Source organism: Prionailurus bengalensis, chromosome D4 (genome assembly GCF_016509475.1).
Source record: "Prionailurus bengalensis isolate Pbe53 chromosome D4, Fcat_Pben_1.1_paternal_pri, whole genome shotgun sequence".
Lineage (NCBI taxonomy): Eukaryota > Metazoa > Chordata > Mammalia > Carnivora > Felidae > Prionailurus > Prionailurus bengalensis.
This window is the reverse complement of record NC_057359.1, coordinates 90141056-90168871: the sequence shown is the minus strand read 5'-3', so window position 1 is coordinate 90168871 and position 27816 is coordinate 90141056. Positions and strand designations below refer to the sequence as shown.

The 27816-nt window shown below is 59.7% G+C and overlaps 1 protein-coding gene across 10 annotated transcripts in view; it reads right to left on the bottom strand.

The window, feature by feature from the left end:
* Nucleotides 1-558: 558 nt before the first annotated feature.
* Nucleotides 559-27816, bottom strand: part of NTNG2 (netrin G2) — a 67151-nt gene continuing 39893 nt past the window's right edge. For 5 of the 10 annotated variants that reach the window (XM_043567221.1, XM_043567222.1, XM_043567223.1 and 2 more), the window contains 8 exons: nt 14535-14707; nt 11519-11545; nt 10505-10642; nt 7205-7279; nt 5676-5777; nt 4024-4191; nt 2135-2269; nt 559-1520 (listed from right to left, as the gene is read on the bottom strand). In XM_043567221.1, coding sequence (XP_043423156.1) covers nt 1285-1520; nt 2135-2269; nt 4024-4191; nt 5676-5777; nt 7205-7279; nt 10505-10642; nt 11519-11545; nt 14535-14707 — 1054 coding nt within the window. In that variant the 3' untranslated portion in view covers nt 559-1284. Of the gene's footprint in view, nt 1521-2134; nt 2270-4023; nt 4192-4449; nt 5778-7204; nt 7280-7591; nt 7662-10504; nt 10643-11518; nt 11546-14534; nt 14708-27816 lie in introns of those variants that run through there. The other 5 variants (XM_043567224.1, XM_043567225.1, XM_043567231.1 and 2 more) reach the window with 5 other exon arrangements.

The following is a 27816-nucleotide window of genomic DNA, read 5'->3' as shown; positions in this document are numbered from 1 at the left end:
CTGTCACAACTCCCAGGCTGCCGCTGGGTCCCCTTGGCCACCCCATGTGTGATCCTTGGGAGGGAAAGGGGAAGCAGAGGGGGGTCCGCTGTGGATTTCGTCTACGGATTCCAGCTCGGGGCACTGGAAGGAGGCTGACACTGGGCCTGAGACACGGGTCTGAGAGACAGACCCATCCTGATACATAAATCGGAGCATGGGAGTCAAGCTCGTAGAATGTACCACGTCACTTCACTTTGACTTCTCAGGACATCAATGTCCACCACGTGCTTTTGAATTCAAGGACAGCTGGGGAAAAGTGCCAATAAACTTTGGCCTTTTTCTTTTTTTAAGGGAAAGGAGGAAGACAACCATCTGGGGGAGCCCCTAACACGTGGGTCGCTCCTGGCCAATGGAGCTCCGCTATCCACACCCACAGGGAGCAGGGCTGACCGTTGTCATTCACGGAAGGGCCCGGAAGCTGGGGGAAGAGTTTCGCCACGGCTATTTTGGGCTCCTCTTTAAACTCGGAACCCTGCTGAGCGGACACGAACACAGAAAGAAAACAGCTCCCGGAGGCAGCAGTGAGCAGACTCTTTACTCTGGCGGATTATACACCATCAACCACCTGTTCCGGCTCGTGTCCTCCTGAGAGGGGCCGGTGAATACAAACAAAAATAGTTCTCTACAAAACCAAGTTTCCAGCCTTCCCAACCCTCCTTCCTAACTCCCTCCCCCAGACGGTGAGTTCCTTGGTCACCAGGCCTCACGGAGTCTGGTGGGTTGCAAAGGAAAACAAAGAAAGAAGAGTTGTAGGCAACAGGAGTTCGGGGTCCGCTGGCCTATGGTAAGCCAGGGACAGGCGCAGGGGGTGTCTGCAACAGTCGCATATGTGTGTGTGTGTGTGTGTGTGTGCGCGCGTGTGTGTGTGTTGGGAGGCAGACCTGGAGGTGTTGAGGTGAGAATTTCTCCCCACCCGCTGTCTCACCACCAGCCAAAAAAAAAAAAAAAAAAAAAAAAAAAGGGTGGGGGGCGGCGGGTGATACAAAAGAAAACCTAAGACCCAAATCGCAGGCGGCTGGGGCCAGAGCCCCCACAGCGCCCCCTGCGGCGGCGGAGGGCAGTGCCGGGCCGGGGGCAGGTGCCACTGACCGCGGCGGGAGCAGGCGGGAGGGCTCTGCTGTGTAGCACCTGGGAGCAGCTCGGGCCGCACCCTTCTCGCCGCCCGGCCTCGGGCGCCGGCCCCCGGGGCCCTCGAGCCCCCCAGGGCCGCCCCCCGGGCGCAGGGTCCCCTCCGGGCCGGGCTCAGCAGCCCAGGCGGGCGGCCAGCCCCAGCAGCAGCAGGCAGCCGAGCAGGGTGGCGGGGCGCGGGGCGGTCCCGGGCGCGCGGTCGCAGTCCAGGCCGCCGTCCTCCGCGGCGGGGTCGCAGCGGGGCTGCTCGCAGCGCACGCCGGTGTAGCCGCGCGGGCAGGCGCAGCGCTGGTTCTGCAGGCAGGTGCCGCCGTTCTGGCAGAGCAGCTGGTCATCGTCACACACGTTGGCTGCAGGGCGGAGGGGCGGTTAACGCGGGCGGTGGCCCGGTCCACCCCCGCCCCCCTCGGTGGAGCTTCTGCGACTGGGACGGGCCGGGGGGGTGTTGGAGGCCCAGGGCGCCCTTGGTGAGAAACGCCCCAGCGTGGATGGTGACGGGGGCCAGGCGAGAGCTGGCCCCCGTCTCCTTCCCGCCACTGCCCTCGGCTCTCCCCGCCTACTGGCCTTGCGACGCACCTGCTCTCTCTCCTCCAGAGCTTTGCCCCTGCCTTTCCCTGTGCCAGGAGCGCCCTTGCATCATCCTTCCCAGGCTAGCGCCCACTGTCCTTTCGGTCTCGCCAGGCCACCGCTTGCTCGGACAGCTTCCCGCCCTCCCGCTCCGCAAACCCGTCCTCGTCAGCCAAGTCCCACCAACCGCCAACTCCGCCTCTGCCTCCGACTCCCCGCTCAACCGGCCCCCAGATCGGCCGCCTCCCGGTTCCCACCTGGCACCGGCTCCATTCCCCGGTCGCCTCAGGCCTCGGCCTCCGCCCCGGGCCCCGCCCCGCCCCCAGCCCAAGCCCCGCCCCGACGCCCGTGGCCCCGCCCCCCGACCGCAAGCCCCGCCCGCCGGGCGCACACTCACGGTAGCAGCCCTGGCGCCAATAGTGCGTCGGGAGGCAGTCGTCGCACTTGGGTCCCGCTGCGCCCTCGCGGCACTCGCAGAAGCCGGTCTCGTTGCACCGGTCGTGCACGGAGCCGATCTGGTTGCAGTTACACTCTGGACGGACACGGGCACGGCGTGCGGTCAGGGCGAGCTGTGGGCGTCCTCCGCACCGACCCCCACCCCGCCCGGCCCCGCATCCCTCCAGCCTGCCCCCGGCCCTTCCCCGGTGATGCACCCCACACCGTGTCCACGTGCGCCCACGGCTGCCCGACGGGCCAGATCTCGAGGGAAGGCGGTAGCATCCATTAGCCACTCCCTCCCCCTGGCCCCGGGGGCAGCCCCAACCCCTCTCTGGGCCTCTGTGTAATTGGAGGGAGCGCCGAACCTTCCCAGATCCAAAGGGCTTTAAGATCCATGACAGGTGGGAGGAGCCTCATCAGGACAGGGCATCCGGGTCGAGGGGCTACTGGGGGAGCAGGGAGCACACAGGGTGGGCGGAGGCCTCCAGCCTCCCTCAGCCCCTTCCCTGTTGGTTGCTTGGCGGGCCTCTGCTCTGTGGGAGGGGGCAAAGGTCCCCACTCTGGGAATCCTTGAAGCAGAGGAGGCAGAGAGAGGCAAGGAGAGAGGAATGTATCTGGGAGGCAGGGAATGCCTCGACTAGGATCGGGAAGCCCCACCCTGTCCCTACAGCTGGCCAGTGTGCCATCAGCAGCACGATTCCATTTGGGTCACTTTAGAGTCGATGGAATTATCTGAAGGCCAATGCCGTAATTCAGACTGACCGCTCCAGCCCTGCGGGCAGCCCCTCCTCTGTGAAGCCAGAGCTGACCCGGTGGGCGGAGGATGGGCAGCGGGATGCCAAGGGGGCTGGGCCCCCGAGGACCGAGCACCGGCCTCCAGTGGAGACAGAGGCAGGGGTGGTGGGCAGCCCTTCCAGGCTGCTGGGCGCTGGCTGGGGCCTTGGGTCTGGCCTTTTGGGATGGCCTGCCTGTGCCCGGGCCCAGGGCCCCCACAGATTGCTTCTCTACCGCCAAACCAGTCCTGGAGCAGAGTGTGAAGAGAGCAGATGGAGTGCCCCCTGGGTCTTAAAAGCTGGGCCTCTGCTTATGAAGCACTGGGGGGCGCCTGGGTGGCGCAGTCGGTTAAGCGTCCGACTTCAGCTCAGGTCATGATCTCACGGCCTGTGAGTCCGAGCCCCGCGTCAGACTCTGTGCTGACAGCCTCAGAGCCTGGAGACACAGATTCTGTGTCTCCCCCTCTCCTGCTCATGCTCTGTCTCTCTCTGTCTCAAAAATAAATAAAAACATTAAAAAAATTACAAAAAATAAATAAATAAAAGCACCAGAAGGACTTCGTTGGAAGAAAAGCTTCAGCCACGAAAAATGGGTTGAAAACCTTTGATCTGGAGGCTCCTGGGTGGCTCAGTGGGTTAAGCGTCTGACTCTTGATTTTGGGCTCAGGTCATGATCTCACAGGTTTGTGAGTTTGAGCCCTGCATCGGGCTCTGCCCTGATGGTGCAGAGCCTGCTTGGGACTCTCTCTCTCTCTCCAAATAAATGGACTTAATAATAAAAAAAAAACCCTTTGACCTAATCCACTTCTCCGTTTTACAAGCAGGGAAACTGAGGCCCATAGCAAGCTCTAGAACCAGTCTTTGTAACTAGTGGTTCTGCAACTCCAGTGCCTGTGGGAGGTTCCTCATAGAGCGGATTCTGGAGCCTTCTGTCTTTGGAGACGCCCAGCTGACGTGGGCCCCCCCCCCCCTTCCCGGGGGATTTGGACACAGGGGTCTCGGGACCCCGCCCGGCCTGCCCCTCCCCACCAGCAGCACCCACGCCGCGCCCCGCGGCCCGGCCCGAGCGGCTCACCGATGCACACGTTCTCGTCGTCCAGCTCGGCAGAGCCGTTGCGATAGTAGCCCAGACGGCAGTGCTGGCAGTGCTGGCCTCGCGTGTTGTGTTTGCAGCTGACACACGTCACCACGTTCAGGAAGTCGATGTAGCTGCAGCGGTTGGAGTGGCCGTAACACTCACAGTCTGGGCCGGCCGAGCGTGAGAAACACCACGGGTCAGTGGGCCAAGGGAGACCGGGCCTTCCTGCCACCCCCTGCACCGTGTATTGGGGGAAACTGAGGCACGGGGCGAGGACAGACCAGCCCGGGGCATGCAGGGAGCAGGAAGGTGCCGCGGGCCGCCAACGCTTCCCTGTCCCAACGCGGGAGGAGACAGGAGGTGTGTTCGCCCAGCCCACGGGTTCCCACCTGGCCCCGGGGGGCAGGGATTCAGGGAGGGCCAGCGGCTCGGAAGGATGCCCGTGTGATGCCTGGGCGACTGGGAATGATTCATGCAGGGAGGGTGGGTCGCGCAGCCAGCGTGAGCGCAGGAAGGACAGTGCCTGGGGGCGCGGCGCTCAGCGCGGCAACCCCCCGGGTGACTCGGCAAAGGGAAGATGCGTGCATGGGTTCCGGGGCGAGATGGAATGGGCCAGGAGCTTCCTCCACATGCTGCTTTGGAAGATCACTGGACGGAAAACGCCCACCTGCCGGACCTTTTATTATTAGCCTGAGCTGTTCTGCAAACGTGATTGGCATCAGAGGGCCTCCTCTCGCACAGCCCCCTGAGAATGGGTACATCTTAGGGTATGTTCCCCGGGCGTCTCTTTCCGCCCCCCTGATAGTCTTGGCCTGGCTTTGGACTCTTACTGCAGGTACACGGTCCCACCCACACCGAGGACAGCCACCTCTGTGCCATCCTGCTGTTTCTCCCAGTCCTCCCCCTGCTCCAGGGACTGGGCGAGTCCCAAGACTGCCGGGCAAGGCATCCCGAAGGCATGGGAATCGGAGATGGCTCCCCGTCCCAAGAAGGCAGCTATCCCTTGGTGTCCCTCCTAAGGGGCTCAGCACCCCCTCGAACAGGAAAGCCAGTGTGACTGCCCTTGAACGGGCAAGACGCTGGCCGCCCTCCTGAAACACCATCTGTGCATCTCTGGAGGACCGAACCTCCCTTTCGTGATGGGAGAGGAAGGAACTGACGAGGTCTTGGTGGTCAAGGGCATGGGAGACCTTGGGGAAGCGAGCCTCAGAGCTGTGCCCAGGAGGAGGCGGTGGGCCTGCCACACCTTTGGCCTCCTGGACCTGCCCCCTCCGCCTGTCCCCCCGGGAGTAATGAGAAGGTGAGCCATCTCCCAAGCGTCTCAAGGAGTGGCACCGGTGACCCCTGTGTTCCAGCTCTTGCTTCGACCAAGACGGGCCCCTGGGCTACACCTCCCAGGGGAGCCAGGACAGGCTATTTCTGGAAGCTCCGGTGCCTGCCCTGTGCCTGCCCACTGTGCTTCTGACTCATACCTGCTCCCAGCTCCCTTGGGGAGGGAGGACTGAGGGAAGAGAGGCTCGGTTTCACCTTGACCCAGCTACTCCGGGAGGGGTTTCGGAGCCAGCCATGGGTCCTCCGTCTTGTATCACCGTTTTCCAGTGCAGGTTGGGGGAGAGGTGGCTGAATCCAGCCCGGGGCCATCCTCTTACCTTGGAATTCTTCAATGGGCACCACTTCAGCAGATTTGGGCTTGAGCTGGAAAGGTCTGGAGGCCGGGGCAGGGGCGGGGGCAGCAGCAAAGGTGCCCACAACTTGGAGAGACGAGAAACACGCTCTTTCGTCGCCACGGTCCAGCTGCCGAGGGCAGGCTGTCCGAGCCCAGGGAAAGCGCAACGGAGGGTCCCACGGGGCCCTGGGCACGTTCACCTGCTCAGATCTGAGGGGGCACAGCACATCCGGGAGCCACGCAGAAGCAGCCCTCTGCCTCCGGTGCCCCTTCGGAGACCACTTACACACTCGGCTGGATTAATTCTCCCAAATTACTTCTCTAGCCCCGGCATCCCCCGACAGCATGCTAAGTGCTTTGCTGACGCTGAATGATTTTCTGACTGCGAATATCGCTTAGCTCTCTCCTCTCCTCTCCAAACTCCCGTGGGCATCAAACCCAGAGTGTGCACCTGGCATACGAGGCTCTGGCATCTCCCTTTCTGAAGCAATCCCCACCCCCCGCTCCAGCCACAGCGAGTCCTTTCCTATCCACGGACCCCCCCTGCCTGCAGGTGTATCGAGCCATGAACCCAGACAGCACCTGCCTTCCGCATCACAACTCCCTGGGGCCCAGCCCCATCTTTGTGAGTGAGCACGACACTATCCCGGCAGCAAAGTCGGCTCCGCTTCCCTCTGGGAGTCTGCGGTGCCCTCGTCGGTCCCGTCCGGGGCAGGGTAGCGAGGGCTCCAGAGGCCCCATCACCAGGGAGGGACCCTCACTGGTTGCGGCTCTAGCTCCAGAACTGCCTGCCAGCAGAGGGCGCTCAGAGCCCCGCTCACGGCTCCTGGAGGGGCCCGGGTTGCTGTCCAGACAGGCTTTCAGACCTAACGTCCAGGGAGCAGGTGAGCTGGGCTGGGAACGGCCTCCCGACTTGGAGGGTCGGGCAGGGCCCCCGTGTGCTTCAAGTGAACGTCCATCGAGGCTACAAACGAGCCTGTGCGTGTCTCCTCCCCCTGCTGTGGGACACTGAGGCTCTGGGCTTGGTATCCACACCATCGACGGCGCCCCCTGCCCCGTTGGCGGGATCCCACCGCCAAGCCTTTGCCCCGGCTGGTCCCGCCGCCACCTGGGATGCGCTCTCTTCCTTCATCCACCGGTAGTCAGCCCCTGGGTCTGAGGCCGCCACCCCATTCCTGCAGGAGGGCCTGACCCTCTCCGAACTCCCCTCCCTGCCCTGGGGGGTCCTGTAGCTGACAGTGGCAGGGCAGGATTCCCGTGGTCAGGGCAGAGTCCCCACTTAGCCCCGAAGCCCATGGGGGGAGTGTAGGATTAACAGGGGTTGCATCACACTGGATCCCTCTAAGAAGGTGAACGCCGGGGTGTGAGCAGATGGCTCTCCGAGGCCCCTCCCCTCAGCTCCCGAGGGCCGCCCCCGCCTCCCCCCCCCCACCTGCCTCCCGGCACCTACACCTGCTAACTCCGCTACATAGGGAGGGGCCTGCGGTCTAAGGAACTTTCCCGCCCCCATACCTTCTGCACTGGAGGGCATCTGGGGCCCGGGGGAGCTCTCCCCGAGGGGGGCAGCTGTAGATGGCCTGATCCACTCTTGGGGGGAAGAAAAGGAGAAGCCCAGTTATGCGACAGGGTGGGGCTGGGGGATTTGGGGGGCACCCGGAGTCATCACACACCCATAGGACCCTTAGCAGAAGCAGCACGGTCTACACTGGCCAAGTGGAACTGGGTCCAGGTCTACGGGAGAGGCAGCGTCTACACCTACTACAGCCTGTGACCTGAAGCCAGAGAAGAGGGGGGCGGGGCTGAGCCCGAGAACCTGCACACTTTGGGCCGTCCTTTCTTCGGCGGGACACCTGATTATACGACCCTTCTGCCCTCCCTGTGTTCTCTACCCGAACCTACTGAGGGTAGAGAGGGATCCAGTCCCGTATTTGGGCGCAGACCTTTCTGTGCCAAAGTCCCTGGCTGATGGCTGTAAAGGGGAGCAGGGGTCATCAAACGCGTCCAGAACGGTCTTTGAAGGCTGCCTGTCCGACACCAACGCGGGGACCGGAGCCCCTCCACCATCTGACCCGCCCTCCCCAGCCCACAGCGTGGGCCCATTTTCGCCAGGGACCGCGATGCGAGTCAACCCCCAGGGTCGCCGTGCCTGTCCCCAAGACTAAGCGGCCCCAAAGCGGGGGGAAGCGGGCAGGGCTGGCGAAGGCAAGGCATGGCTCTGCACTGAATTTCAAAAGACAAACCCAGAGGGACAGGGGAGAAATCGGATTCTTTCCACTTCTTAAAGGGATTACGCACGATGCCGGCTGGTGGGGAGAGACAGAAAATCTACCAGCTAAAAAGTGCAGGAGACTTTCCAGCTGGGCGCTGGGAGCCTTTGGGCATCGAATTGACATTAATACGGGGCTCAGTGAGGAGAGAAGGCTGCAGGACCCAAATTGGCAAGGGCTTAATTAGAGCCGAAACAAAAGCAGCCCCGGAGCCTTTTTGCTTTAGAGCCTTTCTCCCACCACCCTCTGCGGCCGAGGATTAGTGGTCCTGAGCAGCTCTTCCTGCCCCACAGCCTCTGCCCTCCAGACAGCTAGACATCGGCAAGACGGAGCCACATCTGGGCCAGAAGGTCACGGGCCCAGCCGGACTCCGGTCAAAGAGTCTGAAGCACCTGTCGGGAGGCACGTGGGGGGACTCAGGACCTTTCTGGGGGCTGGGAGCCGGGGGCAAGAAAGACCCCTGGCTGGGCTCCCCGGGACACGCTCAGGTGCGCGGGAAGAACAGTCTCACCACGGCCTGTGTCGTGTGCCAAGGCCAGATGGAGGTCCCTTCTGTTCCTTGGGAATCAGGCAGTGGCTCCAGCTGGGGGGGGTTTGGGGTGGTGCTGGGTGGCCGTGGAGGCAGCTATCTCTCCTCTGGAGTCGGTGAGCCCCGAGTTCGAATCCTCCCTGCGCGTCTCTGTAATCCTATTTATTACCTTGAGCGGCTGCCTCTTTCTTTCTTCTCAAACAGCTTTATTGAAGTATAGTTTACGTGCCATGAACTCCACCTGCTTCTTCCCAAGCCTTAACATCCTCACCTGTGGGACCAGGAACTAACGGTCCTATCCCCTCGGAACTGTGGGCCCAGAAGTCCACACTCCGCCGACTGGAGGGACCATCATTATTAGTGGGGGTCCACGTACATGGGGCCCAGGGAGGGCACAGGCTTCAGCTGCTAGGAGGAGCGATGACCTCCGAGACACGGGCTGCTGGGGTCACTGACTGTCACGCTGGAGCCACCTCCTGCCCCAAAGCGCCCTGCCGCCCTCACTGGGGTCACCACGCAAAGCTGACCACGACCCACTGAATGTTTGAGGAGTGCGCCTTCTCACTACCTGGGTCCCGGGGACCCTCGTGATTCACACCCACCTCGCCTGGCTCGCCGCCCTGATCTGAGCCTCTCTTTACCTCCCAGCCGTGCAGCTTGCCCTGAACCGCGTGCACCAAATCCGAAGCAGCTCAGAAAATGGGTTCAAGGTTACTCCGTGTGTGTGTGTGTGTGTGTGTGTGTCCGGTCCCCACCCAGACAGACCACTGTTTGCAGGCAGACACAGCACCCACTATAGCGAATTTTGCTCCGTATCCCCATCACAGACGTTGCAAAATCAAGCACAAGCCTCAGGCGGCCAGCTTATGTCCTGGCATTCCCAGCATGGACCCGGCCTTCACCCCAAAGAGGACCCCTGGGCCAGGAGGCTCCCCTGTAACTCCTGAATCTCCTGACCAGCCCCTGCCTCCTGCAAATACCGCCCTCCCCGTGGAGAAGGGCAGAAATCAAGAGTGGGGGGGTGTCACCCTCTGGGTCCCACGGAGGAGCTAAGCCAGATGGCCCAAGAACAAGGGGGACTTTTCCTCTGCAGGTCCGTGCGCAGAGGAAGGAAGGGTCACGGCACCGTCCAAGGAGCGAGGCGCCCCTGCCATCTCCTCTCTGCTGGGGCTCACTGCCGAGCTCCCCTTCCCAGCCGGGACCAGGGAGAATTCCCTCGGCTACGTCCTCCTGGCACCCTCCGGGAAGGATGGATCGTTTCGGACTCCTGGCATTTGCAGTGGGCGGGGACAGGACATTTCCAGCACCCCAGGCCTCGAATACACACCAATCCCGACTTCGGAGGGGAATTCGAACCAGAGAGCGGGTGTCTCCGAGCCTGTCCGTCGCTGCGGACCCCTAAGAGTGGCTGCTCCGGTTGACGCGGTGTGGGATGCTCGCCCTGGCCTAGCCCTGCCCCCCGCCCCTCCCCCCGCCGCCCAGAAAAGCCCAGCAGTCCCTACACTAAAAACCCGGGCCCAGAGGTGCCCTCCTGCCTCGCTGATCAGAGAAGCTCGTCCTCTTGGCTCAGTCTGTGCTGTGCACTCCCAGGGGTCGGCTGCCGAGGTGCCGGGGGCACAACAGGGTGCGGGATGGCGGCGCCTGGGGCAGAGCACTGAGGCAGGAGCCCCCCTGGGAGACAGGCTTTGGGCGCACTTCGTGTGGCCTGGATGTCACTAGGCCCCTCCCCCGGTTCCTCGGTCACCCCGTTCTCTCGGCCATGCTGGTCTCGGGGATCCTCCTCAGCTGTGCTTTGGGGGGCAGGAGGTAGAAGGGTCCAGGCTAAAGTGAGCCCCAGATCCCCTGGCTGGGGCCCAGTAACAGATGGGCCCGGACGGCCTGGAGGCCCCTCAGCCCCACACTCTCGTGGCTCTAGGGTCTAGTGTTCTCTAGTCTAAGAGCCAAGCCCCTATAGCAGGTGCACATCACAGAGGTGGGGGAAAGGCCGGGACAGCTGGGCCGTAGCTGGGCACCCACCTGTGGGCTGTGGGGTGCTGGGGGCCCCGGGGCCCCGCGCAGCAGATGTGGAGAGGGCAAGAGTGCTGGGGGCCCCTCTCATGGCCACGGTGGCCACAGGGGCTTTGGGGATGGGGTCCTTCCGGGGCCTACCGATGCCTGGCAAGAGATGAGAAGGGGAAGAGAGGGTGGAGGTTGGCGGGGATGGGGGGTTGGCGGGCGTGGGGGGTTGGCGGGGATGGGGGGTTGGCGGGGGTGGGGGCAACGCAGCAACTTCCGGCTTCACTGAGCCGGCCAGCATCCCCTCCAGAACCCAGCTTCCTCTGGCACCTTCTCTGTGACAGGGAACGGCCCAGGGTGGGCTGTGGCCCCGCTCAAGCATGTCTGAGACGGGAGGTGTGCCAGTGGCTGACTCGACACCGGCCAGTCCTCTCCTGCTAACTCTAAAAGCAGACACGCCACCCACCTGGGGGGAGGGTGCCAGGATTCAATGAGGTCCTGGAAGGACCCTGCGTAGCTGGTGCCTGGTGCTGTGAGGGCTTGAGAGCCGGTGGCCTGATGATGGACGTGAGGACGACACTCACGCCCACCCCTCCCTTCCCCCCCTCCCCCTCGGGCCCGAGCTGGATCCCAGCTTACCTGTCCCAGCCTCACGGGGCTCGGGGGACTTCTGCCACTGGCCAAGATCAAGGGACCCCCCCCCCCACACCTGACTCTTGCCCGGCAGGAGAGGGAGACATGGGAGGGGGCGGTTCACCCAGGGGCTGCGGGGACCCTTTCCAAAGCAGCACTAACCAGGAAGCTCGAGGGAAGAAATGGGAGATGCGCTGGCTGCAGGCCACAGCACAGGGGACGGGAGAGAGCAGGTGGAGGTGAGAAGTGAACGGGGGGCGGGGGGGCAGTTAGAAGTGGGGAGAGGCCGGCAGCCACGGGCCGGGGAAGCCCCTTCTTTTCTCTCCCGTTCTTGCCAGGAGTCGCAAAGAGGCTCGGGCCCCAGGGGCCGTCCCCAGGGCAGCGGGCTCGGAGCGTACTTACTGCCAACAGCAGAGCCTGCGGCGGCACCTGCGGGGAGAGAAGGAGGGTCACCGGGCCTCTGGCCACCTCCTCCCTGCACAGGAGGGGATGGCGGGGCTGGGGGAAGGAAACCTGGAGGCCATGATCCCACTTCATCCTGAGCCCTGAGAGGGAGGGGCCGCCTTAGCCCATTTTGCAGATGCAGAAATGAAGTCTCAGAGCCGTGACTTAACCCCGGGGCGCCTGCTGGTAAGTGTCAAACGCTCCACTGGGGGCTTCACCCGCACCCTCTTCTTTGATTTTGGACTCTCAGGTCCTGCCGTGCAGGTGGGGGCCTTTCTTCGGGGGTGCCACCAGGCACAGGCCACCAGGGAGAAAGCACCGCGTGGGTTCCCGTCTGGGGACATGTGGACGTGGCCGAATGACTCATTGAAAAATAATCGTAGCAGCTGCTATGTGCTGAATGCTTGCTATGCGCCAGGCACGTGCCCAGCACGGCCCCCGTGGGGGCCTTTTAGTCCCCACACAACCCCACAGGGCTTTGGGATGGGCCTGATTCCACGGATCAGGAAACGGGGCTCCGGGTGAAACAGCCTGTCTGAGGCCACAGGGCTGTGAGTGGCAGAGGCCCTTCTGTCCGTGCGTGTCCACGCCCCGGGGGGGCGGGGTGATGGAGGTGTAGGTCATGGTCTGACCGGGGAGTCTGGAGATACCATGGTAAGAATCATCAGCACCGGAGGGAAGGAGCTGATGTCAGGCTTCCCCCCGCCCACCCCCGACCAGGTGTTCCGGAAGAAAGAACAGGGGCAAGGGTGCCCCTTGGAACCCTGGGAGGCCCTCCAGGGGGGAGGCTGTGGTGTGGGGAGTGGGGTATGACCCCCCCCCCCCAGTGAGCCCTGCAGGACAGCCAGGGACAGATCAGGGGACCCCTGATCTCAGAGGGCCTTGTAGGGGGGCGTGCGGGCTGGGCTAGGATTCTATTCTGAGGGCCTGGGGGTGAGGTGTGATGAGGGGAGGGGGGCACCCTGGTGAGGAGCGCCCTTTGCTTGCAGAGGGGAGGGGACTGGAGGGCCCCTGAGGGGAGGGCCACTATTGCAGCAGCAAGGGAGGAGATGGGGAGCCAGAGCTGGTGGTGGTGGAGGGGAAGGTCCAGAGTCAGGGGTGACCCCCCAGACTTTCAGCTTGGCTCCCTGGGTGCTGGTGCCATTTACTGAGATGCAGACGTTGGGGGGGGGGGTGGTGAGGGCAAAATTAGCCTGGGAGTGACTTGTTTCTGTCTGTGTCTTGGGGGCTGTTTTCTTCTCGTTGTCCTAGAGAAGGTGGGGGTCCCAGGGGCGGGGACAGCGTTAGGCTGAGGATACTAGAATCTCCAGCCTCATCTCTGCTCCTGGGTATTCCAGAAGAAACCCCTCTTTCCCCAGGGGTGGGGTGGGACTCTGGGGAAGCGGGGACCAGCTCCAGGAGCTCCCCAAAATCAAGGGGCTTCACCTGCCCCTGCAGGATGGAGGGGAGAGGGTCCAGAGGCAAAGCCTGGCGTGTGTGTGTGTGTGTGTGTGTGTGTGTGTGTGTGTGCGTGCCCGTTGCTGGCTGGACAGAGCAGGTGGCCTGCAGGTCTGAGCAGGTCTGTGAGACTGTCAGTGCCTCGTCAGGAGACTCCGGCAGATCCTTCCAGGTGGAGGATGGAGAGGAGGTGGGGCAGAGAGCAGGGATGGGGAGGCCAGCAGGACAGATATAGGGAGGCAGACTGCCAGTCAGAGAGGGAGGTGACAGCCACTAAAGAAAGGCCTCAAGAACCGGTTCCAACAAAGAGATGGGTCGGGCACCTGGTGGGGAGGGAGCCGGGCGGGGCGGCTGTCAGCGCCCAGAGCTCTGGGCGCCTTTGAAGGCCCAGAGTGCTGTGAGTGCCTGGCAAGTCAGACCTTCAAAGGCCTGTCGCCCAGCACAGGCACGACATGCCTGTCATGGCCTCGCTGTGAGGCCTCCAGCTTTGATCAGCCTAAAGTCACATAAATCTTTCACGTTGGCGGAGGGAGGGCACCAATGGAGGGGCTCCTGCGGGGGCGCCCGGGCGGGCAGGTGGGCGGGTGGCCCCGGGGCAGGACGCCCAGTGGCTGGCACACAGCTTGCTGCTGGACTAAGGCTGCTGGGCCTCAAGTCTGCTCATCTAGAGAACGGGGGTAATAATAATCCCGCCCTCGGGGCAGCCGTGAGAGCTGAGCGAGAAGCTGTGCGTTTGTGCCTGGTGCAGCGTCTCTACCGCAGCTCGGGGGCTCCCTGGGATTCGTCGTGTCATGAAAACAGCCATGGACTATGCTGGGGGTCCCTGGTGAGTGGGGTGCCCCGACGGGTGCTCACGATATAGGCACGGATGGGCACGCCCCAAGGAACACGTTCCCGGCCCGGGAGGCTGAGCCCGGAGGAGAGGACTGTGCAGAGAGTGAAGGCCGGGAAGGCTGCAGGGATCTCAGGCCAGGGCCTCAGAGGACCGCCCTGGAGAATGGGCTAATAGGAGACCCGCTTCCAGGAGCGAATCTGAGGGTCGTGGTGACCACGCAGCGTGTGGTGCCCGTGTGGCCGGTTGTACACGCCCCACGACGCCGGGTATGAGGGGCGGTGCTGAAAATCACGGCCAGGAGGGAGGGAGGGGCCTCCACCACCCTCCTCCTGACACCCTGTGGTGCCTTCTCCCCAGCCCGCAGGGCCCAGAAGGGGAAGGACGAGCCGCTCAGCTGGGGTTTCCCTCTGGCCGGGCCCAGAAGGCGGGGGTGGGGGGGTGGGGGGGTGGGGGGGTGTTCGGTTCCTGCAGGAGGCAGGCGGGTCTTACTTACAAGGCCTGACGCTGGCAAACGCGGAAGACGCGGGGGCGCGAGTGTACGTGCAGGCACGCTCGCGTGTCTGTGCGCACGTGTGCTCACGTGTGCGTGCGCGACCCACGGCCCCCCCCAGGTTGAAGGGCGGGAGGGGCCACAGCCTCGCCGGCTGGGGGCGGGTGGGGGGCACCGCTGGGGGGCGCTGTGGCCGCTCGGCCCTTACGTACACGCGTTGGGAGAGCCGTGGGGCAGCGGCAGGTAGGAGCCGGCGCGCCAGGACCGCGTGCGGAAGTTCCTCTTGCACTTGCCGCAGTCGGGGCCCGTGGTGTTGTGTTCACACTCACACTGCAGGCTGCCCTCGCGCACGGAGCACAGGCTGGCGTGCAGGTTGCACTTGCACCTGGGGGGACACGGAGGGCCAGAGAGGTCAGTGCACGTCGGGGGCAGGCGGGCAGGGCCCCGGGGAAAGGAGAGCGCGGCCAGGAGGCTAGCACCCTCCTTCAGGACCGCAAAATCCGCCCCCCCCCCCCCCCACCGCCCTGCTCGGCAGGGAGCACAGCCTTTCAGTCCCTTCCCGGGATGGACAGAGCTGCCCCCCCCCCCAACCCGGTCCGCTCCCCTCGCTGATGGTGTTTGCAGGGCCTTCCTGCATCTCAGGGCAGGCTCACGTGGCGACCTTGACCCAGACGCTGTATCCTCATCATCTTTGCTCGTGACAGAGGCAGGTTGGCGGGTGGCAAGAGCCGCTCACCAGCCCTCCCCACGCAGGCCAGGTTCCCCCCCCCACCCCGGCCCCGGGCTGCACCCCTGCTCCCCGCCTCTGCCCACGCCCTTGAGGGCAGATGGAGAGAACCCCCGCTCCCCAACCCCCCGGTCGGTTCATCCACACATGTATTATTCATTCGTTCATTCAAATATTTATAGGCAACTCATTATTCTGAAATCCGGTAAATAAAGGGAGGGAGTCAGGCATGTCCTGTCTGTCCTGTGTAAACTGTACCTCCGGGTAACCAAATGTGGGATGAGGGGATGTTTCTTTTTATAGAAGCATCCCAGCTAGCAACGGGAGAAGAAAGTAGGAGTAGAAGGCCACCGTGGAGCAGCCCTCACTCCATGCACGGCTCTGGGCTCTGGGCTCTGAGCGTCCGCAGCCCGCAACCTCACAAGAGACGGCCAGCGGGACGAGGCTTCCCAAGGGAAGGACACACGGGACCCCGAAAGCGATCTCAGCCAAACAAACGGAGCTCGAATCTGATCAAGCCAGCTGATCAAGCCGGCTATGAATTTGCAGCAACTACCAAGGACAGAGAAACACACTAAGGAACACCAGCGGGACGCAGTCAGCCAAATCCGGACAGAGGGGACTCCGGAAGTGACGAGCCAGGTTCATTACCGGATGAACTACAAGGGGCAAAACTTGATGGGGGGGGGGGAGGGACCTAGACCAAGAGAGGCCTCAAAGTCATCAACCGAAGGCAGGGCGAGGACCTCATCTGAATCTTGGTTCAAACAACCTCTAAACTCAAACAAGCAAATACTATGTCTGTTCACGAGACAGCTGGAAATTTGAAGACTGTATCTGACGATCTGAAATTAACGTTGATTAGGCGCGGCCATGGTGTTGGGGTTCTAGTTCTGTAAAGTCCTTATCTTTTCGAGACACAAGCCGAAGTCTTTACAGATGAAATTATCTGGTGTCTGGGATTTGCTTCGGAATAGCACGGAAAGCAGGCACGTGGCCGGAGACACCGATGAAACCAGAGAGGCCACGAGTTGCTAACTGCCAACGCTGGGTGACAGGTATATGGCGGTGTTAGTTTCGCATGCATGCTGCAAATCCTGCGTGACACAAAGGAAGCAAGAGTGCTCTAGATTCTGATACGGGAAGATTTCCAAGGAGTATTGTCAATGCGTGTAAAAAGCAAATTGCAGAATGCTGCGTGTAGCAGAATCCTGTTTTTATTAAAATGTGCAAAATAACATATGTATATATAGGGTCCCTGTTACGTGCCAGGCTCTGGGCTGGGAACAGAGAACGGAATGGTCAACAAAGCGGGTGGGGTCCCTGCCCCGGTGGAGTATAGAGTCTAGGAGGGCAATGATTGACACATCAGTGATGGGGGAGGGGGGAATTTCAGGGCAGTGAAGCCGTTCTGTGTGGCACTGTCATGGTGGATGCAGGACACTGGGCATTTGTCCAAACCCACAGTGCTGATAATGACACTGAGACTGAGCCCTGATGTAAACCTGCGGCTCTGGTTAATAATAATAACAAGGCACCACTGCTCATCCGCTGTAACAAATGCAACACATGTAACAAAAAAAAGCTGTTGCACATGGTGTATGGGGGGGGGTGCTGTGTACAGGGAGACAGGGGGTATTTGGAACTCTTTCCACCACAGGCTCAATTTTCCGTAAGCCTAAAACTGCTCTAAAACCCCAAGTCGATGAATTTAACAACGGTAATCGTGCAAATCTTTAATGGCAATGGTTATCGGGGCCCAAGCATCATACCCAGGAGGGGGTATCATGGCGGGAGGGGGTCCTAACTTCACTTGGGGGAGGAGGATGGGCTTCCAGGAAGAAGGGTTTTAAGCTGAGGCCTGAAGGCGGATCAAGAGTTTGTGAGACAAAGAGGAGATGCTATTAATACAATGTTATATTACATGTGTCATTAAAGGCTATTTCAAACCGTGGGGAATGTTCCTAACACAAATGAAAAGACCACGCTCACAGAGCACGTACCGTGGGCCAGACCGCATCTCATCCAAGGCTTTAATGACCACAGGAGTTGGCCCCACTGTCACCTTCATTTTACGGACCAGGAAAAGGAGGCCCGGAGAGGTTAAGTATCTCGCCCAGAGTCACAGGCTGCCCAAAGATATGCCTGCGACTGGAACTCAGAGATACTCAACTCCAGAGTCCCACAGGCGAATATGGGGTAGGACGTGGGTCGGAAACAAGCAGGTTACTGAGCTGTACGTGAGAAGAGTTATAAGCTGACTGTGTCCCCTAAATCCACATGTTGAAGGCCTAGCCATTCGTGCGACCATGTGTGGACACGGGGCCTTGAGGGAGTAATTAAGGTTAAATGAAGTCATAAGGGTGGGGCCCTGGGGGCCTCCAGGGAGGAAGGACACCAGAGCTCTCTCCCCACCGAGTGAGGACACCTGAGCAGTCGGTCGTCTGAGCCAGGAAGTGGGGCCTCACCAGAAATCAACCCTGCCTGCGCCCGAATCATGGGCCTCGAGCCTCCAAAACTGTCCGGAAAGCGAGTGTCCGTTGTGTAACCCAGCCAGTCTGTGGGGTTCGGTTACGGCGGCCCAGGAGGACTGACACACGCAGCCTCCGGTTACACTCAAAGTACATCTATCCACACCCAAACCACCGACAGAAAGGGCACCTGGGCATCACTGTGGTTGTCCCAGGTCGGGAGGGGATGGGATGATGAATGGTTTCTATTTTCTTCTCTGTCACTTGGCACGTTTCTACACTATCGTGAGCAGGTATTACATCTATAAGCAGATGACAAACGTTAGTTTAAACCGGGCAGTCAGGGGTGGGGAGGGGCTGGTTGCTGAGCTCACACAGGCCCTTCCTCTGGGGGAGAAGTGGGTCCTTCAGGTCTCAGGGGGGCTGTTTGGGAAACCCTGTTCCCAGTCCCCTACCTCCCGTTGTTTGTGACTCAAGTCTCGGGTCCAAGGACAGGGGCGCCTGAGTGGGTCTGTCGGCTCAGCTCACGATCTCACAGTTCGTGAGTTCGAGCCCCGCGTCGGGCTCTGTGCTGACAGCTCAGAGCCTGGAGCCTGTTTCGGATTCTGTGTCTCCCTCCCTCTCTGCCTCTCCCCTCCTTGGGTTCTGTCTCTCTTTCTCTCTCAAAAATAAATAAACATTAAAAAAAAAAAAGAATTCTGATGCAGACAAAGGCGCTGTCCCTGGTGTTAGCAGGTCTGAAGGCTGTATTCTTTTATTTTATTTTATTTATTTATTTATTTATTTATTTATTTATTTATTTATTTATAATGTTTATTCTTGAGAGAGACAGAGTGTGAGCAGGGGAGGGGCAGAGAGAGAGGGAGACGCAGAATCGGAAGCAGGCTCCAGGCTCTTAGCCGTCAGCACAGAGCCCGACGCGGGGTTCGAGCTCGAGACCCTGGGATCATGACCTGAGCTGAAGTCAGGAGTTGGACACAACCGGCTGAGCCACCCGGGTGCCCCAAGCTTATATTCTTTCAACTCCTGCTCCCCCGCACAGCCTGGGCCCTGACCCTGTCGAGATTCTACTGCAGCTCAGAGCTGAACACACGCAGCCTGAAGAAGCCTGTTCGCTCTTTCTCCGGAGCTCCAAACCACAGTCCAGTACACACCGTGGGCCCACCATGGGCTCTGCTCCCAGAAAGGCACAGGGACATGGGCAGGCACCTGTTGGCATTGGTGACTCTTCCTCCTGGGGACACTAGACCCCAGAGACAGTCCCTGGCAAAGAGAGGTCCTGTGCTTAAGCCTACTGGTCAGCACATACGCTTCCCTAATGCCAACACCCTTCTCCCACCCCCCCCCACCCCCCACACAGCGCGCATTAGCGTATCACCGGCTCTGACAAGTTCTGCAGGAAAGAAAACCTGTCTTTGTCTAGCAAAAGTTTGTTTGCAGAGTGTATTTGACCTCAGAAGATTTTTTTTTCCCCTTCTGAATTCCTATTGAACATCCCACTGTACTAGCTGGAGAGGAACACCCCAGCTGTGTGGAACCAGGAATGTGTTCCATGCCTCTGGTCTGAGGACGGGATATTTTTAGGTATCAGCTCCATAAAGAAACGATGACCACCTCAACTTTGGGTGATAACACTGGCCTTGGCTTGTTCAGAATGCATAAAGACCAGCTGAAGCTGAAAAGCATATGGTAACGAGGGTAGCAGGGGGTCTGGGGTGTCAGGGCTGGACATTCCTGTGGGGTCCAGGCTGGGGAGAAGCCAAGGCCACGTAGCCCGCTCCTCTGGACCGCATCCTGACCCCAGCTCCGCCCCAGTCCCGTGCTGGCCCCTCCCACGCGCCTCCTCTCCCACAGCTGTCTTGGCTTCTCCACCCTCCCTGGCTGAGCCCTGGAATGAGCTCGAGCCTCCTCCGGCAAGGAGAGTAGTTCCCTGCTGGGCATGGCTGCCAGGAGAAGCCCACAGAGCGGGGGGAAGCCTCACCAGGGCTGGCACAGAAACGGAGCCCAGTCAGTGGAGGTGCTTCTTCGTCTGCCTGATTTTGCGGGAAGCTCTGGGTGTCGCTGGCTCTGTGCGTGTGCCTGCGCGCGTGGGGCTCTCTCCCTCTCTCTACGTCTCTCCGTGTCTCTGTGTCTCCCCGTCCCCGTCTCTGTCCAGCAGGTGTCCTGATCCTGCTTTCCTCTGGACCTCGGCGCAGGCCGTTCCCTCCCCCTGGCGCCCGCTGCCAGGCCCCGCCCCCTTCTCCTAAAGCCAAGGGCTGGCAGACGGGTCAGTTTCAAGGCCAAGCGTCACTTCTGCCGGGGGGTAGGGGGGATGGGGTCACAACCCCTGCTCCGTCAGCCCCTGTTGCACGGCCCTTCGCCCCCGTGTGCGTCAGCGTCAGCACCGTCTCCGTGGTGGCGCGCACGACCACGTGACCGAGCTGCACGGGTCAGCGAGGAAACAGGTTCATGGTTGCTGTTTACTTTGAACACACGGTGGGTTTTTGTTTTTTTTTTTTTTGAAGTGGCCAACTCGTCAAACCTGGGGATCTGAGGCATGTTACTGCCTAGGTGAGGCGATAAAGTGTATTCACTTAAAGCAATCATCAAGCAAGTAAATAAATAATACGGGATATTATTTATCCACGTGCACGAGAATAAAGTCAGACCATACACAGGGGTTAACTCAACACGGATCGAAGACCCACATGGAAGGGCTAAAACCAGGAAAACGGAAACAGACGGGTAAATCTTCCGGACTTCGGGTAGAGCAGTGGTTTCTTACCCACGATGCCCAAAGCACAGGTAACAGAAGAAAAAAAAAAAATAGATACATTGGATTTCATCAAAATTAAAAAACTTGTGTCAGAGGCCACCGTCCAGAAAGTGAAAAGACAATTCATGGGATGGGAGAAAAATTTTGCAAATTATTATTAATATAATAATAAGTATTATCAATATACTCATTCGCAATATTTAATTAAATCAATCATTTAACATTTATGTCAATAATTTAATCAGTAATTGAAATTAATTATATTAATTATAGTATATATTATATACTATTAATATAGCAAATAATATATAATTAAATAATATATACTATTTAATATATCTTTTATGTATAATTTTTTAATATTTTTTTTTACATTTATTTATTTTTTAGAGACAGAGACAGAGCGTGATCAGGGGAGGGGCAGAGAGAGAGGGAGACACAGAATCCGAAGCAGGCTCCAGGCTCCGAGCTGTCAGCACAGAGTCCGACATGGGGCTCGAACCCAAGAACCGTGAGATCATGACCTGAGCCAAAGTCAGACGCTTAACCGACTGAGCCACCCAGGCATCCCTAGGTATAATAATGAAATAATATATATTAATTACTAGTATACCATAAATGCTACCAATATAATAATATATTAATATAATAATGATTATTTCATTTATTATTTTTATTATTTCTCCTATAAGAGACTTCTATCTAGGGTACATAACGAACCCCTCCACCTCAGTAATAAAAGACAAATAGCCCAATTTTTCAAATGGGGAAAGGATCTGCGTAAACATGTCCGCAGGAAAGATACACCAATGGCCAACAAGCGCATGACAAGAGGCTCGGCGTCACTAACCAGCAGGCGAACACAAATCAAAATTACTACTGTGAGTTACCCCTCTCTGTGCATCTTAGGGTGGCTAACACCAAAATCACAGAACCTAACAAGTGAGGGCAAGGCTGTGGGGAAACTGAAACCCTCACCCGCTGCTGGTGGGCATGGAAAATGGTAGGCGTGCCTTGGGAAGCGGTCTGGCGGGTCTCCCCAAGACCACAGACTCCTCCAGCAACTCCCCGTGACCCAGCGATGCCACCCCAAAGTATACGAGAACGTGTCCACACAAAAATGCGCTCAGGAACGGTCATAGCTGCATTTAGTCCCAGCAGCCGCAGGTAGAAACAACCGGAGTGCCGATCAACAGGAAAACAGAACACAGACAACGGAGTATCATTGGGCCATAAAAGGGAATGCATCCTGACAACCTGCCCCAAGAGGGATGGACCTTGAAGACATTATGCTGAGCAAAATAAGCCAGACACGAAAGGACAAATGTTGTGTGATTCCATTTACACGGAGATGTTCCCATTAGGCAAATCCGTAGAGATAGAAAGGAGATTCATTGTTGCCAGTGGCTGGGGGGGAGGGGAGCAGGGATTCTTTTGAAGGTGATAAAGATTTTTTTTTAACTTTTCAACTTTATTAATTTTGAGAGAGAGAGAGAGAGAGAGAGAGAGAGCGAGCGGGGGAGGGACAGAGAGAGAATCCCAAGCAGACTCCATGCTGTCAGCATAGAGCTTGATGTGGGGCTAGAGCTCATGAACCGTAAGATCATGAGCCGAGCGGAAATCAAGAGTCGGTCGCTTAACCGAGGCGCCCCTGGTGACCCAAATGTTTTGGAGCTTGACCGTGGGGATGGTTGCATGTATCTGTGAGTAGATTAAAGCCATTGGATTACATCCTTTAAATGGGTGTTGTGGGTGGTATGGAAATTATATCTCAGGAAGCTGTTGAATGAATGAATGAATGAATGAATGAATGAATGAATGAATGAACCAATGAAGGAATGAACCAATGAATGAACGAATGAATGATAGTTGGGATATGGGAAAATAGTGAAGGGGTTGCCTAAGTGGCTGAAGCCTGGGAACTTGAGAGCTTCCCATGAATGAATTGCCGTCTTCACAACAGCGTTACGAAGCGTATATTACTCTCACCTTTTTACAGGTAAGGAAATGAGGCACAGAGAAGGTAAGCAAGTTGCCCAAGGTCACACAGCTGGCGAGCCCCACTTTAGGAAGGGCCTCAAGCAGGCGGGTGGCAGTGGCCTGGAGGGTCTCCCAGTGCCGGCTGTCAGACACACCTGGGCCCAGAGAAGTTAGTTCATCCCACCCACGGTCCCCCAAACACAGGCACGTCCCTTCCTGCCCTCCCTCAGGCTGCTGTCCTTCTGGGATTTCTCTTCGCTATTTCAGAAAGCCCTTGGGAGATGAAATAAAAAAAAAAACAAGCAAGCATATATCAATAATTTATTGAGCACTCATACGTGGACAGGTGCTGGGCGACATGCATTGTTAACTGAATCCTTGGGAAAACCCAGAAGGCACGCTCTCCCCACGCCCCAGGCAAGGAGGCAAGATTCTGGTAGGTCAGGCGTAACGCACCCCAGGCATCTTGGGGGGATAGGCGGGATTTGAACTCAGGGCTGTCAGGTGCCCGAGGTAGAACCTCATGGCCTCTCTCCCACCTCGAGGCTCTCGGAGCTTGCCTCCTGCTGATAGCACGGGGATGGTGAGGGCCGGGGGAGGGGGCGCGAGGCAGATCCTCCCTGCACCCCCCTGCCCCCCACAGCCTTGGCAATTCTGGGGCCTGGCCTTGGCCCAGGAAACAGCCACGGAAGAAAGCAGCCCCTTTCCCACCTGCCCTCCCAGCGTGTGCCCGTGTCCAGACCTGGGTGGGTGGTCCAGACGCCCGGCGGCACCTCCAGCCCCAATGTTTCCCCTGCATCCCCGGGATCAATTTTCCCAAGAAATTGCTTTCTGAATGTGACCTTTGAGAACCATCAATCTTACCAGAAAACCATCACCTGAGCCACCTGACCCCGCTACGCAGCCCTTTCCAGCTCATCCATCAGGAAGCATTATTTAATAATGAACAGAGGGACAGTGTGAGGCCGGCCAGCCCCACGGGGCCCGCCACCGGCCAGCGATGGTCCCTGCCCCCCAGGACCCGCTACCCCTCCCCACCCCAGCCCCATCTCAGAATCCCAGGCTTGAATTCTCTAGCGCAGGAGTGGCTCCAAGAGAGAGTGGGAGATGGAGAGAGAGACACACACAGAGAGAGGTGGGGGGGGGGGGGAGGGAGGACAGGGAGGGAGAGAGAGGAACAGAGGGAGAGGGATAGAAGGAGAGGTGCTGAGTCAGCAGCCCAGACTCTCGCCCAGGCTCTGCTCCTAATTTGCTGGGTGACCTTGAGCAAGTCATTTCTCTGGGACTCAGCCCTCCCCTCTGCAAACTGGAAGGGTTGAATTACATCTTAGATTTTCAACCCGGCTCTCTGGCTGTTCGCAAGTGCCTAACACAGTGCCTGGCACGCAGGGGCCTCTCGGTATCTGTTGAATGAATGAATGAGACCCCGCGCGGCATCGGCACGGAGCAGCTACTCAGTTGACCGCCGTCGCGGCTGGAGCAGCGAATGGTGGCAGGTGACCGGCCTCGGGGTGTCAGTCTCCCCTCCGGGCGTCAGTTTGCTGTTACATGGTGAGCACCAGCACGGGGTCGGGCACAGAGCCAGCCCTGCGCAGACGTCAACTGCTGCCTTTTGCTGACGGCCGGCAGGTCACAGAGGTGGGAGTGTGGGCCACCGAGGATGGGCCGGACTGGCCTTACCTGGCAGCCCCCAGTGCCCAGCCTGAGACAGGCCCCCTCATCTGTGCTGTCGACATCCTCCCCCAGAACCTGTCCACGGCCAGCAACTCCCAAATCAGCCTGCCTGTCGTCCAGGCCTGGGGGTCCCCACCGGGGGACGTACACAGGGTCATCTCGGAGCCACTTCCCTGAAGAGCCAGAACTGGCAAATAAAAATACAGGGTGCTTGGTTAAATTTGAATTTCAGGTGAACAATGAACAGTGTGGGTTTGTTTGGTTTTTTTTAGTATAAGTATATCCCATGACATATTTGGGATATATTTATATTAAAAAAATTGTCATTTATCTGAAATTCAAATGTAACCGGGCATCTTATCTGGCAGCCGCACCTGCTGGCCCTGCTGAAGCACACGGCTGGGTCAGGACCCTCCAGTCCAATCCCTGACCCCTCTTGCTGCCCACCCTCCAGACAGAGGGTCTCAGCCACCTTCTCCAATCAATGAGTCCCTAACAAGCCAGAAGGGACAACAAGTGTTGGCAGGCGGGGCCAGGCCTCACCTCTAGGGGAAGGCCACTCCAGACAACCCTAGCTGTCCGGGCCCGTGCTCTGCTCCCGCAAAGGAGGAGGCTGGCAGGCTGACTTCACCCCTTCCTGTCCACCTTCGGGCCCGGCTGGGTCTCTGCAGCCACAAGGAGCGGTTGTCAGGAGGGCAGGGCCACCGGCCTGGGGCCAGGCCAGAGCGTGCCCTGCCCCGCGGGGAGGGCGGGTGGCACCTGGGAGCTGCCGGCAGGAGCACCATCTGGCCGCGGGCCTGGCACCAGTGCCCCGCAAAAATCGTGAGCGGGCCCTTCCCTCCTCGGGGCGAGAGGAGCGGGCGTTTGGAGCGCCTCCCAGACAGGAGGGCGGGAGGAATGTAGGTCAACGCCTTGCAGCCGGAAAAGAGTGATGTCATCTGCTCCTGGGCAGGGGGGTGTGTGGGGGGGGACCGAGAGAGGCGGGTGTCGGAGCCCTGCAGGGAGGAGGGGCCCCGGGGCTGGCTCCCCTCCAAGGTCAAAAGCGCCAGGACTTCAGGACATTCTCAGAGACCCCCTTGGGACGTGGGGGACACAGGTGGGGCTCAGGGGAGAGCCCAGGGCCCCGGCGGTCTTGGTAACTGGTCACCTCTGCCTGGTGTCCCCTCACCCCCACCTTGGCCACCCGTCTGTGTGTTATTACACGCAGGGCAAACAGAGAGCAGACTTGCACACGCCCGACACCCCGAAGGCCAGAGCTGTTACAAACCAGCGACTATTTTCAAGCAGCAGCGTCTGCCCATTTCCCTGCCAGACAGAGCGTCTCTACCTTTGGGTAAAAACTGTTCTTTTGTGAGTGGGGGGGAGAGACATCCCCAAGGGCACTTCCTCGTGGGGGCGGGGCTCAGGCTTGGGGGGGGGGGTGTGCTGCCCTCTAAGGAGGAAGGATGTGGCCCTGGGAGGGGAAGAGGTGGCCCTGGGGACTTCCCCTCCCAGCCAGCAGGTGGCCATGGAAATGGCTGGATCTCAGGGTGCTTGCTGGCCGAAGGTCAGGTTTTAAAGTGTTCTTTCTCTGCACCGTGGCCTGGGGGCCTTACACCTTCTCTGGGGGCTGAAGGGAGAGGTTGCGTCCTTGGCTGGGGCACAGCAGTGGAGGGAAGGGGCGGCCGTTGAAGAAGCGAGCAACGGTCAGGAGAAAAGCTTAGAGATCCAGCTGGATGGAGAGGTGACAAGGGACCAGAGGGACACAGGAGGCAAGGAGGACCTAGTAAAATGCCGGGCTTTTCTAGTGAATTAGCGGAAGGGGGCAGGGCTGGGTATTAGAGGGAGGGAAGAGGGCTCCTGGGTGCCAGAGACCTTGAACCAGACCGGAGACCCCAGCAAGTAGGACCCTGAGGGCAGAGCCACAGGGAGGGGTCTGGCTTTCTCGGGGGGGATAATGTGGATAAATGCTGGTGGCTGCTCCTCCTGGAACACAGGCAGGCCGGCAATTGAGTTCATTGGCCAAATCAAATTTGGGCTTCTGCGCGAAGTCCTTTTATATTAAGTGCTTTAACGTACATTACCTCCGCCAGACTATTGATAAATCCTATTACCCATTATAAAGCCAGAGGCAGCCTCCCAGCCACCAGGGGAGGCTGGTGGAGGGGAGCTGGCGGGCCCAGTGTGAGGCTTGGGGTGGCACAGTGGCTGTGACCAGGGACGGCCTGGAAAGGCTCCCCACCCCCCACCCCCACCCCCGGAGCCTGGCCAGGCCGTTGACTAAAGATCGTGTCCTGCCCGTGAGCGGTCCCAGCACGCTGGAGGGAGGGCCGGGCCTGGTGACAGGTGTTAGCAAGCTGGCTCTGAGCTGCTACTCCCTTTCTGCTCTGGAAGGAGCTACTGATGGTCAGCTCGCTTGTTCACAGATGAACGAGTGAAAGAATTCGACACAGGGCATACCCACTTGGTTCCCGGGACCAGCCTCACCCAGCGAACAAGCCAGACCCAGACTCTCAGCTCAGTGCCTGGGGTGGGGCTGGGGGTGGGGTGCTGGCCAGTGGGGGTGCGTTCGTGGCCGCTGTACCTGTGGCAAAGCCGTGGGACTACCAGAGAGGGTGCTGTCCAGGCTTCCAGCCTTGGGGAGCCCCAGAAGGGGGCTGTCTGAGCCAAGCCAGAGGGATGAGGAGTTGGCCGGACGGGAAGGCGGCGGGCGGGGGGAGCAGAGAAGGGAAGGGGGGTGCCGGGTTGTGTTTCGGACAGAAGGAACATCCCAGAAGCCAGTCAGAGGGACCCACCATCCGGGCCCCTAATCTGCGAGGCCTCTGCACGGAAGGGGCAAGACCGAAGGGAGAGGCCAGGCATGTCCCCAGATGACACAGTGATGCTGGCCATGCTCTCTCTGGGGCGGGGCAGGGGTGGTGATACGCGTCCATGTTAGGGCCCTGCTCAGGACGATGGGGCGGGAGGGGTGGGAGGAATCTGTGGAGGGGACATTTCCCCGAAGACTGCAAGGGGGCCTCCAGGATCCCAAACTCAGAAAGGGCAACTCTGAACGGGGGAGAGGTCCCGAGACCCCCCAAGTCCCGGACAGCCGAGCGAAGGGTCCTCGTGGCCCCTGGGCTCCTGCTGAGGCCTCAGCTCACCGTATGGCCAGCCTCTGGGAACAGGTGCCCTCAAGGTTTCAGCGAGCGATGTGCTGCGTGACAGGTGCTTGTGGAAGCGGGTTTCTGCCCGTGGGTGGGTGGGGCAGGTACACGCGCGTGTGCGTGGGGAGGGTGCGTGTAAGGGACCAGCTGTGAATCTGACCACGCTTGATCTGGGACGGCATGCCAGGGAACCTTCAGAATGATCCCCACCCCCCGCCTCCTGCCCCGGCTCCCTCTGCTGAGAATAGTCTCGAATCCATTTGCCTCCTGGCCCTCCCCCCACTGTCACTGCCCCTCCGCAGCCCTGTCTGTCCTGCCCGAGCCTGCAGGTCACAAAGCTGGGGGCCGGGGGCTCAGAGCCTGCTGGGGGCTGGGGTTCGTCCCCGTGGCACCACCAGGCTGTGGGGGCTGTGCTCTCTGCTCCGCGGCCGGTGGTAACACTGTCCTCCCAAGTCCCTTGGGCCGCGTGGAGCGTCCTTTCCTGCCCGCCAGACGGGGAGAGGAGACCCAGAGGCTCCCCCTGGCTGAAGAGGGTCGTCCTCGTGAGGGACGCCCCTGTGAATGAGGTTTGTGCCCAGGTGAATACAAGCCGGATCCTTCCAAGTAACAAGGGCCCCCGTTTCTTGTTCACCTGCTGCAGGTGGGGCCTCGAGCTAACCTGCAGGTTCTCAGACAACCCTTCCAACAGTGGGATCCCATTTTCCAGGCAGGGAAACTGAGGCTTGGGGAAACTGAAGAGACTTGCCTTGGGCCACAGACTAG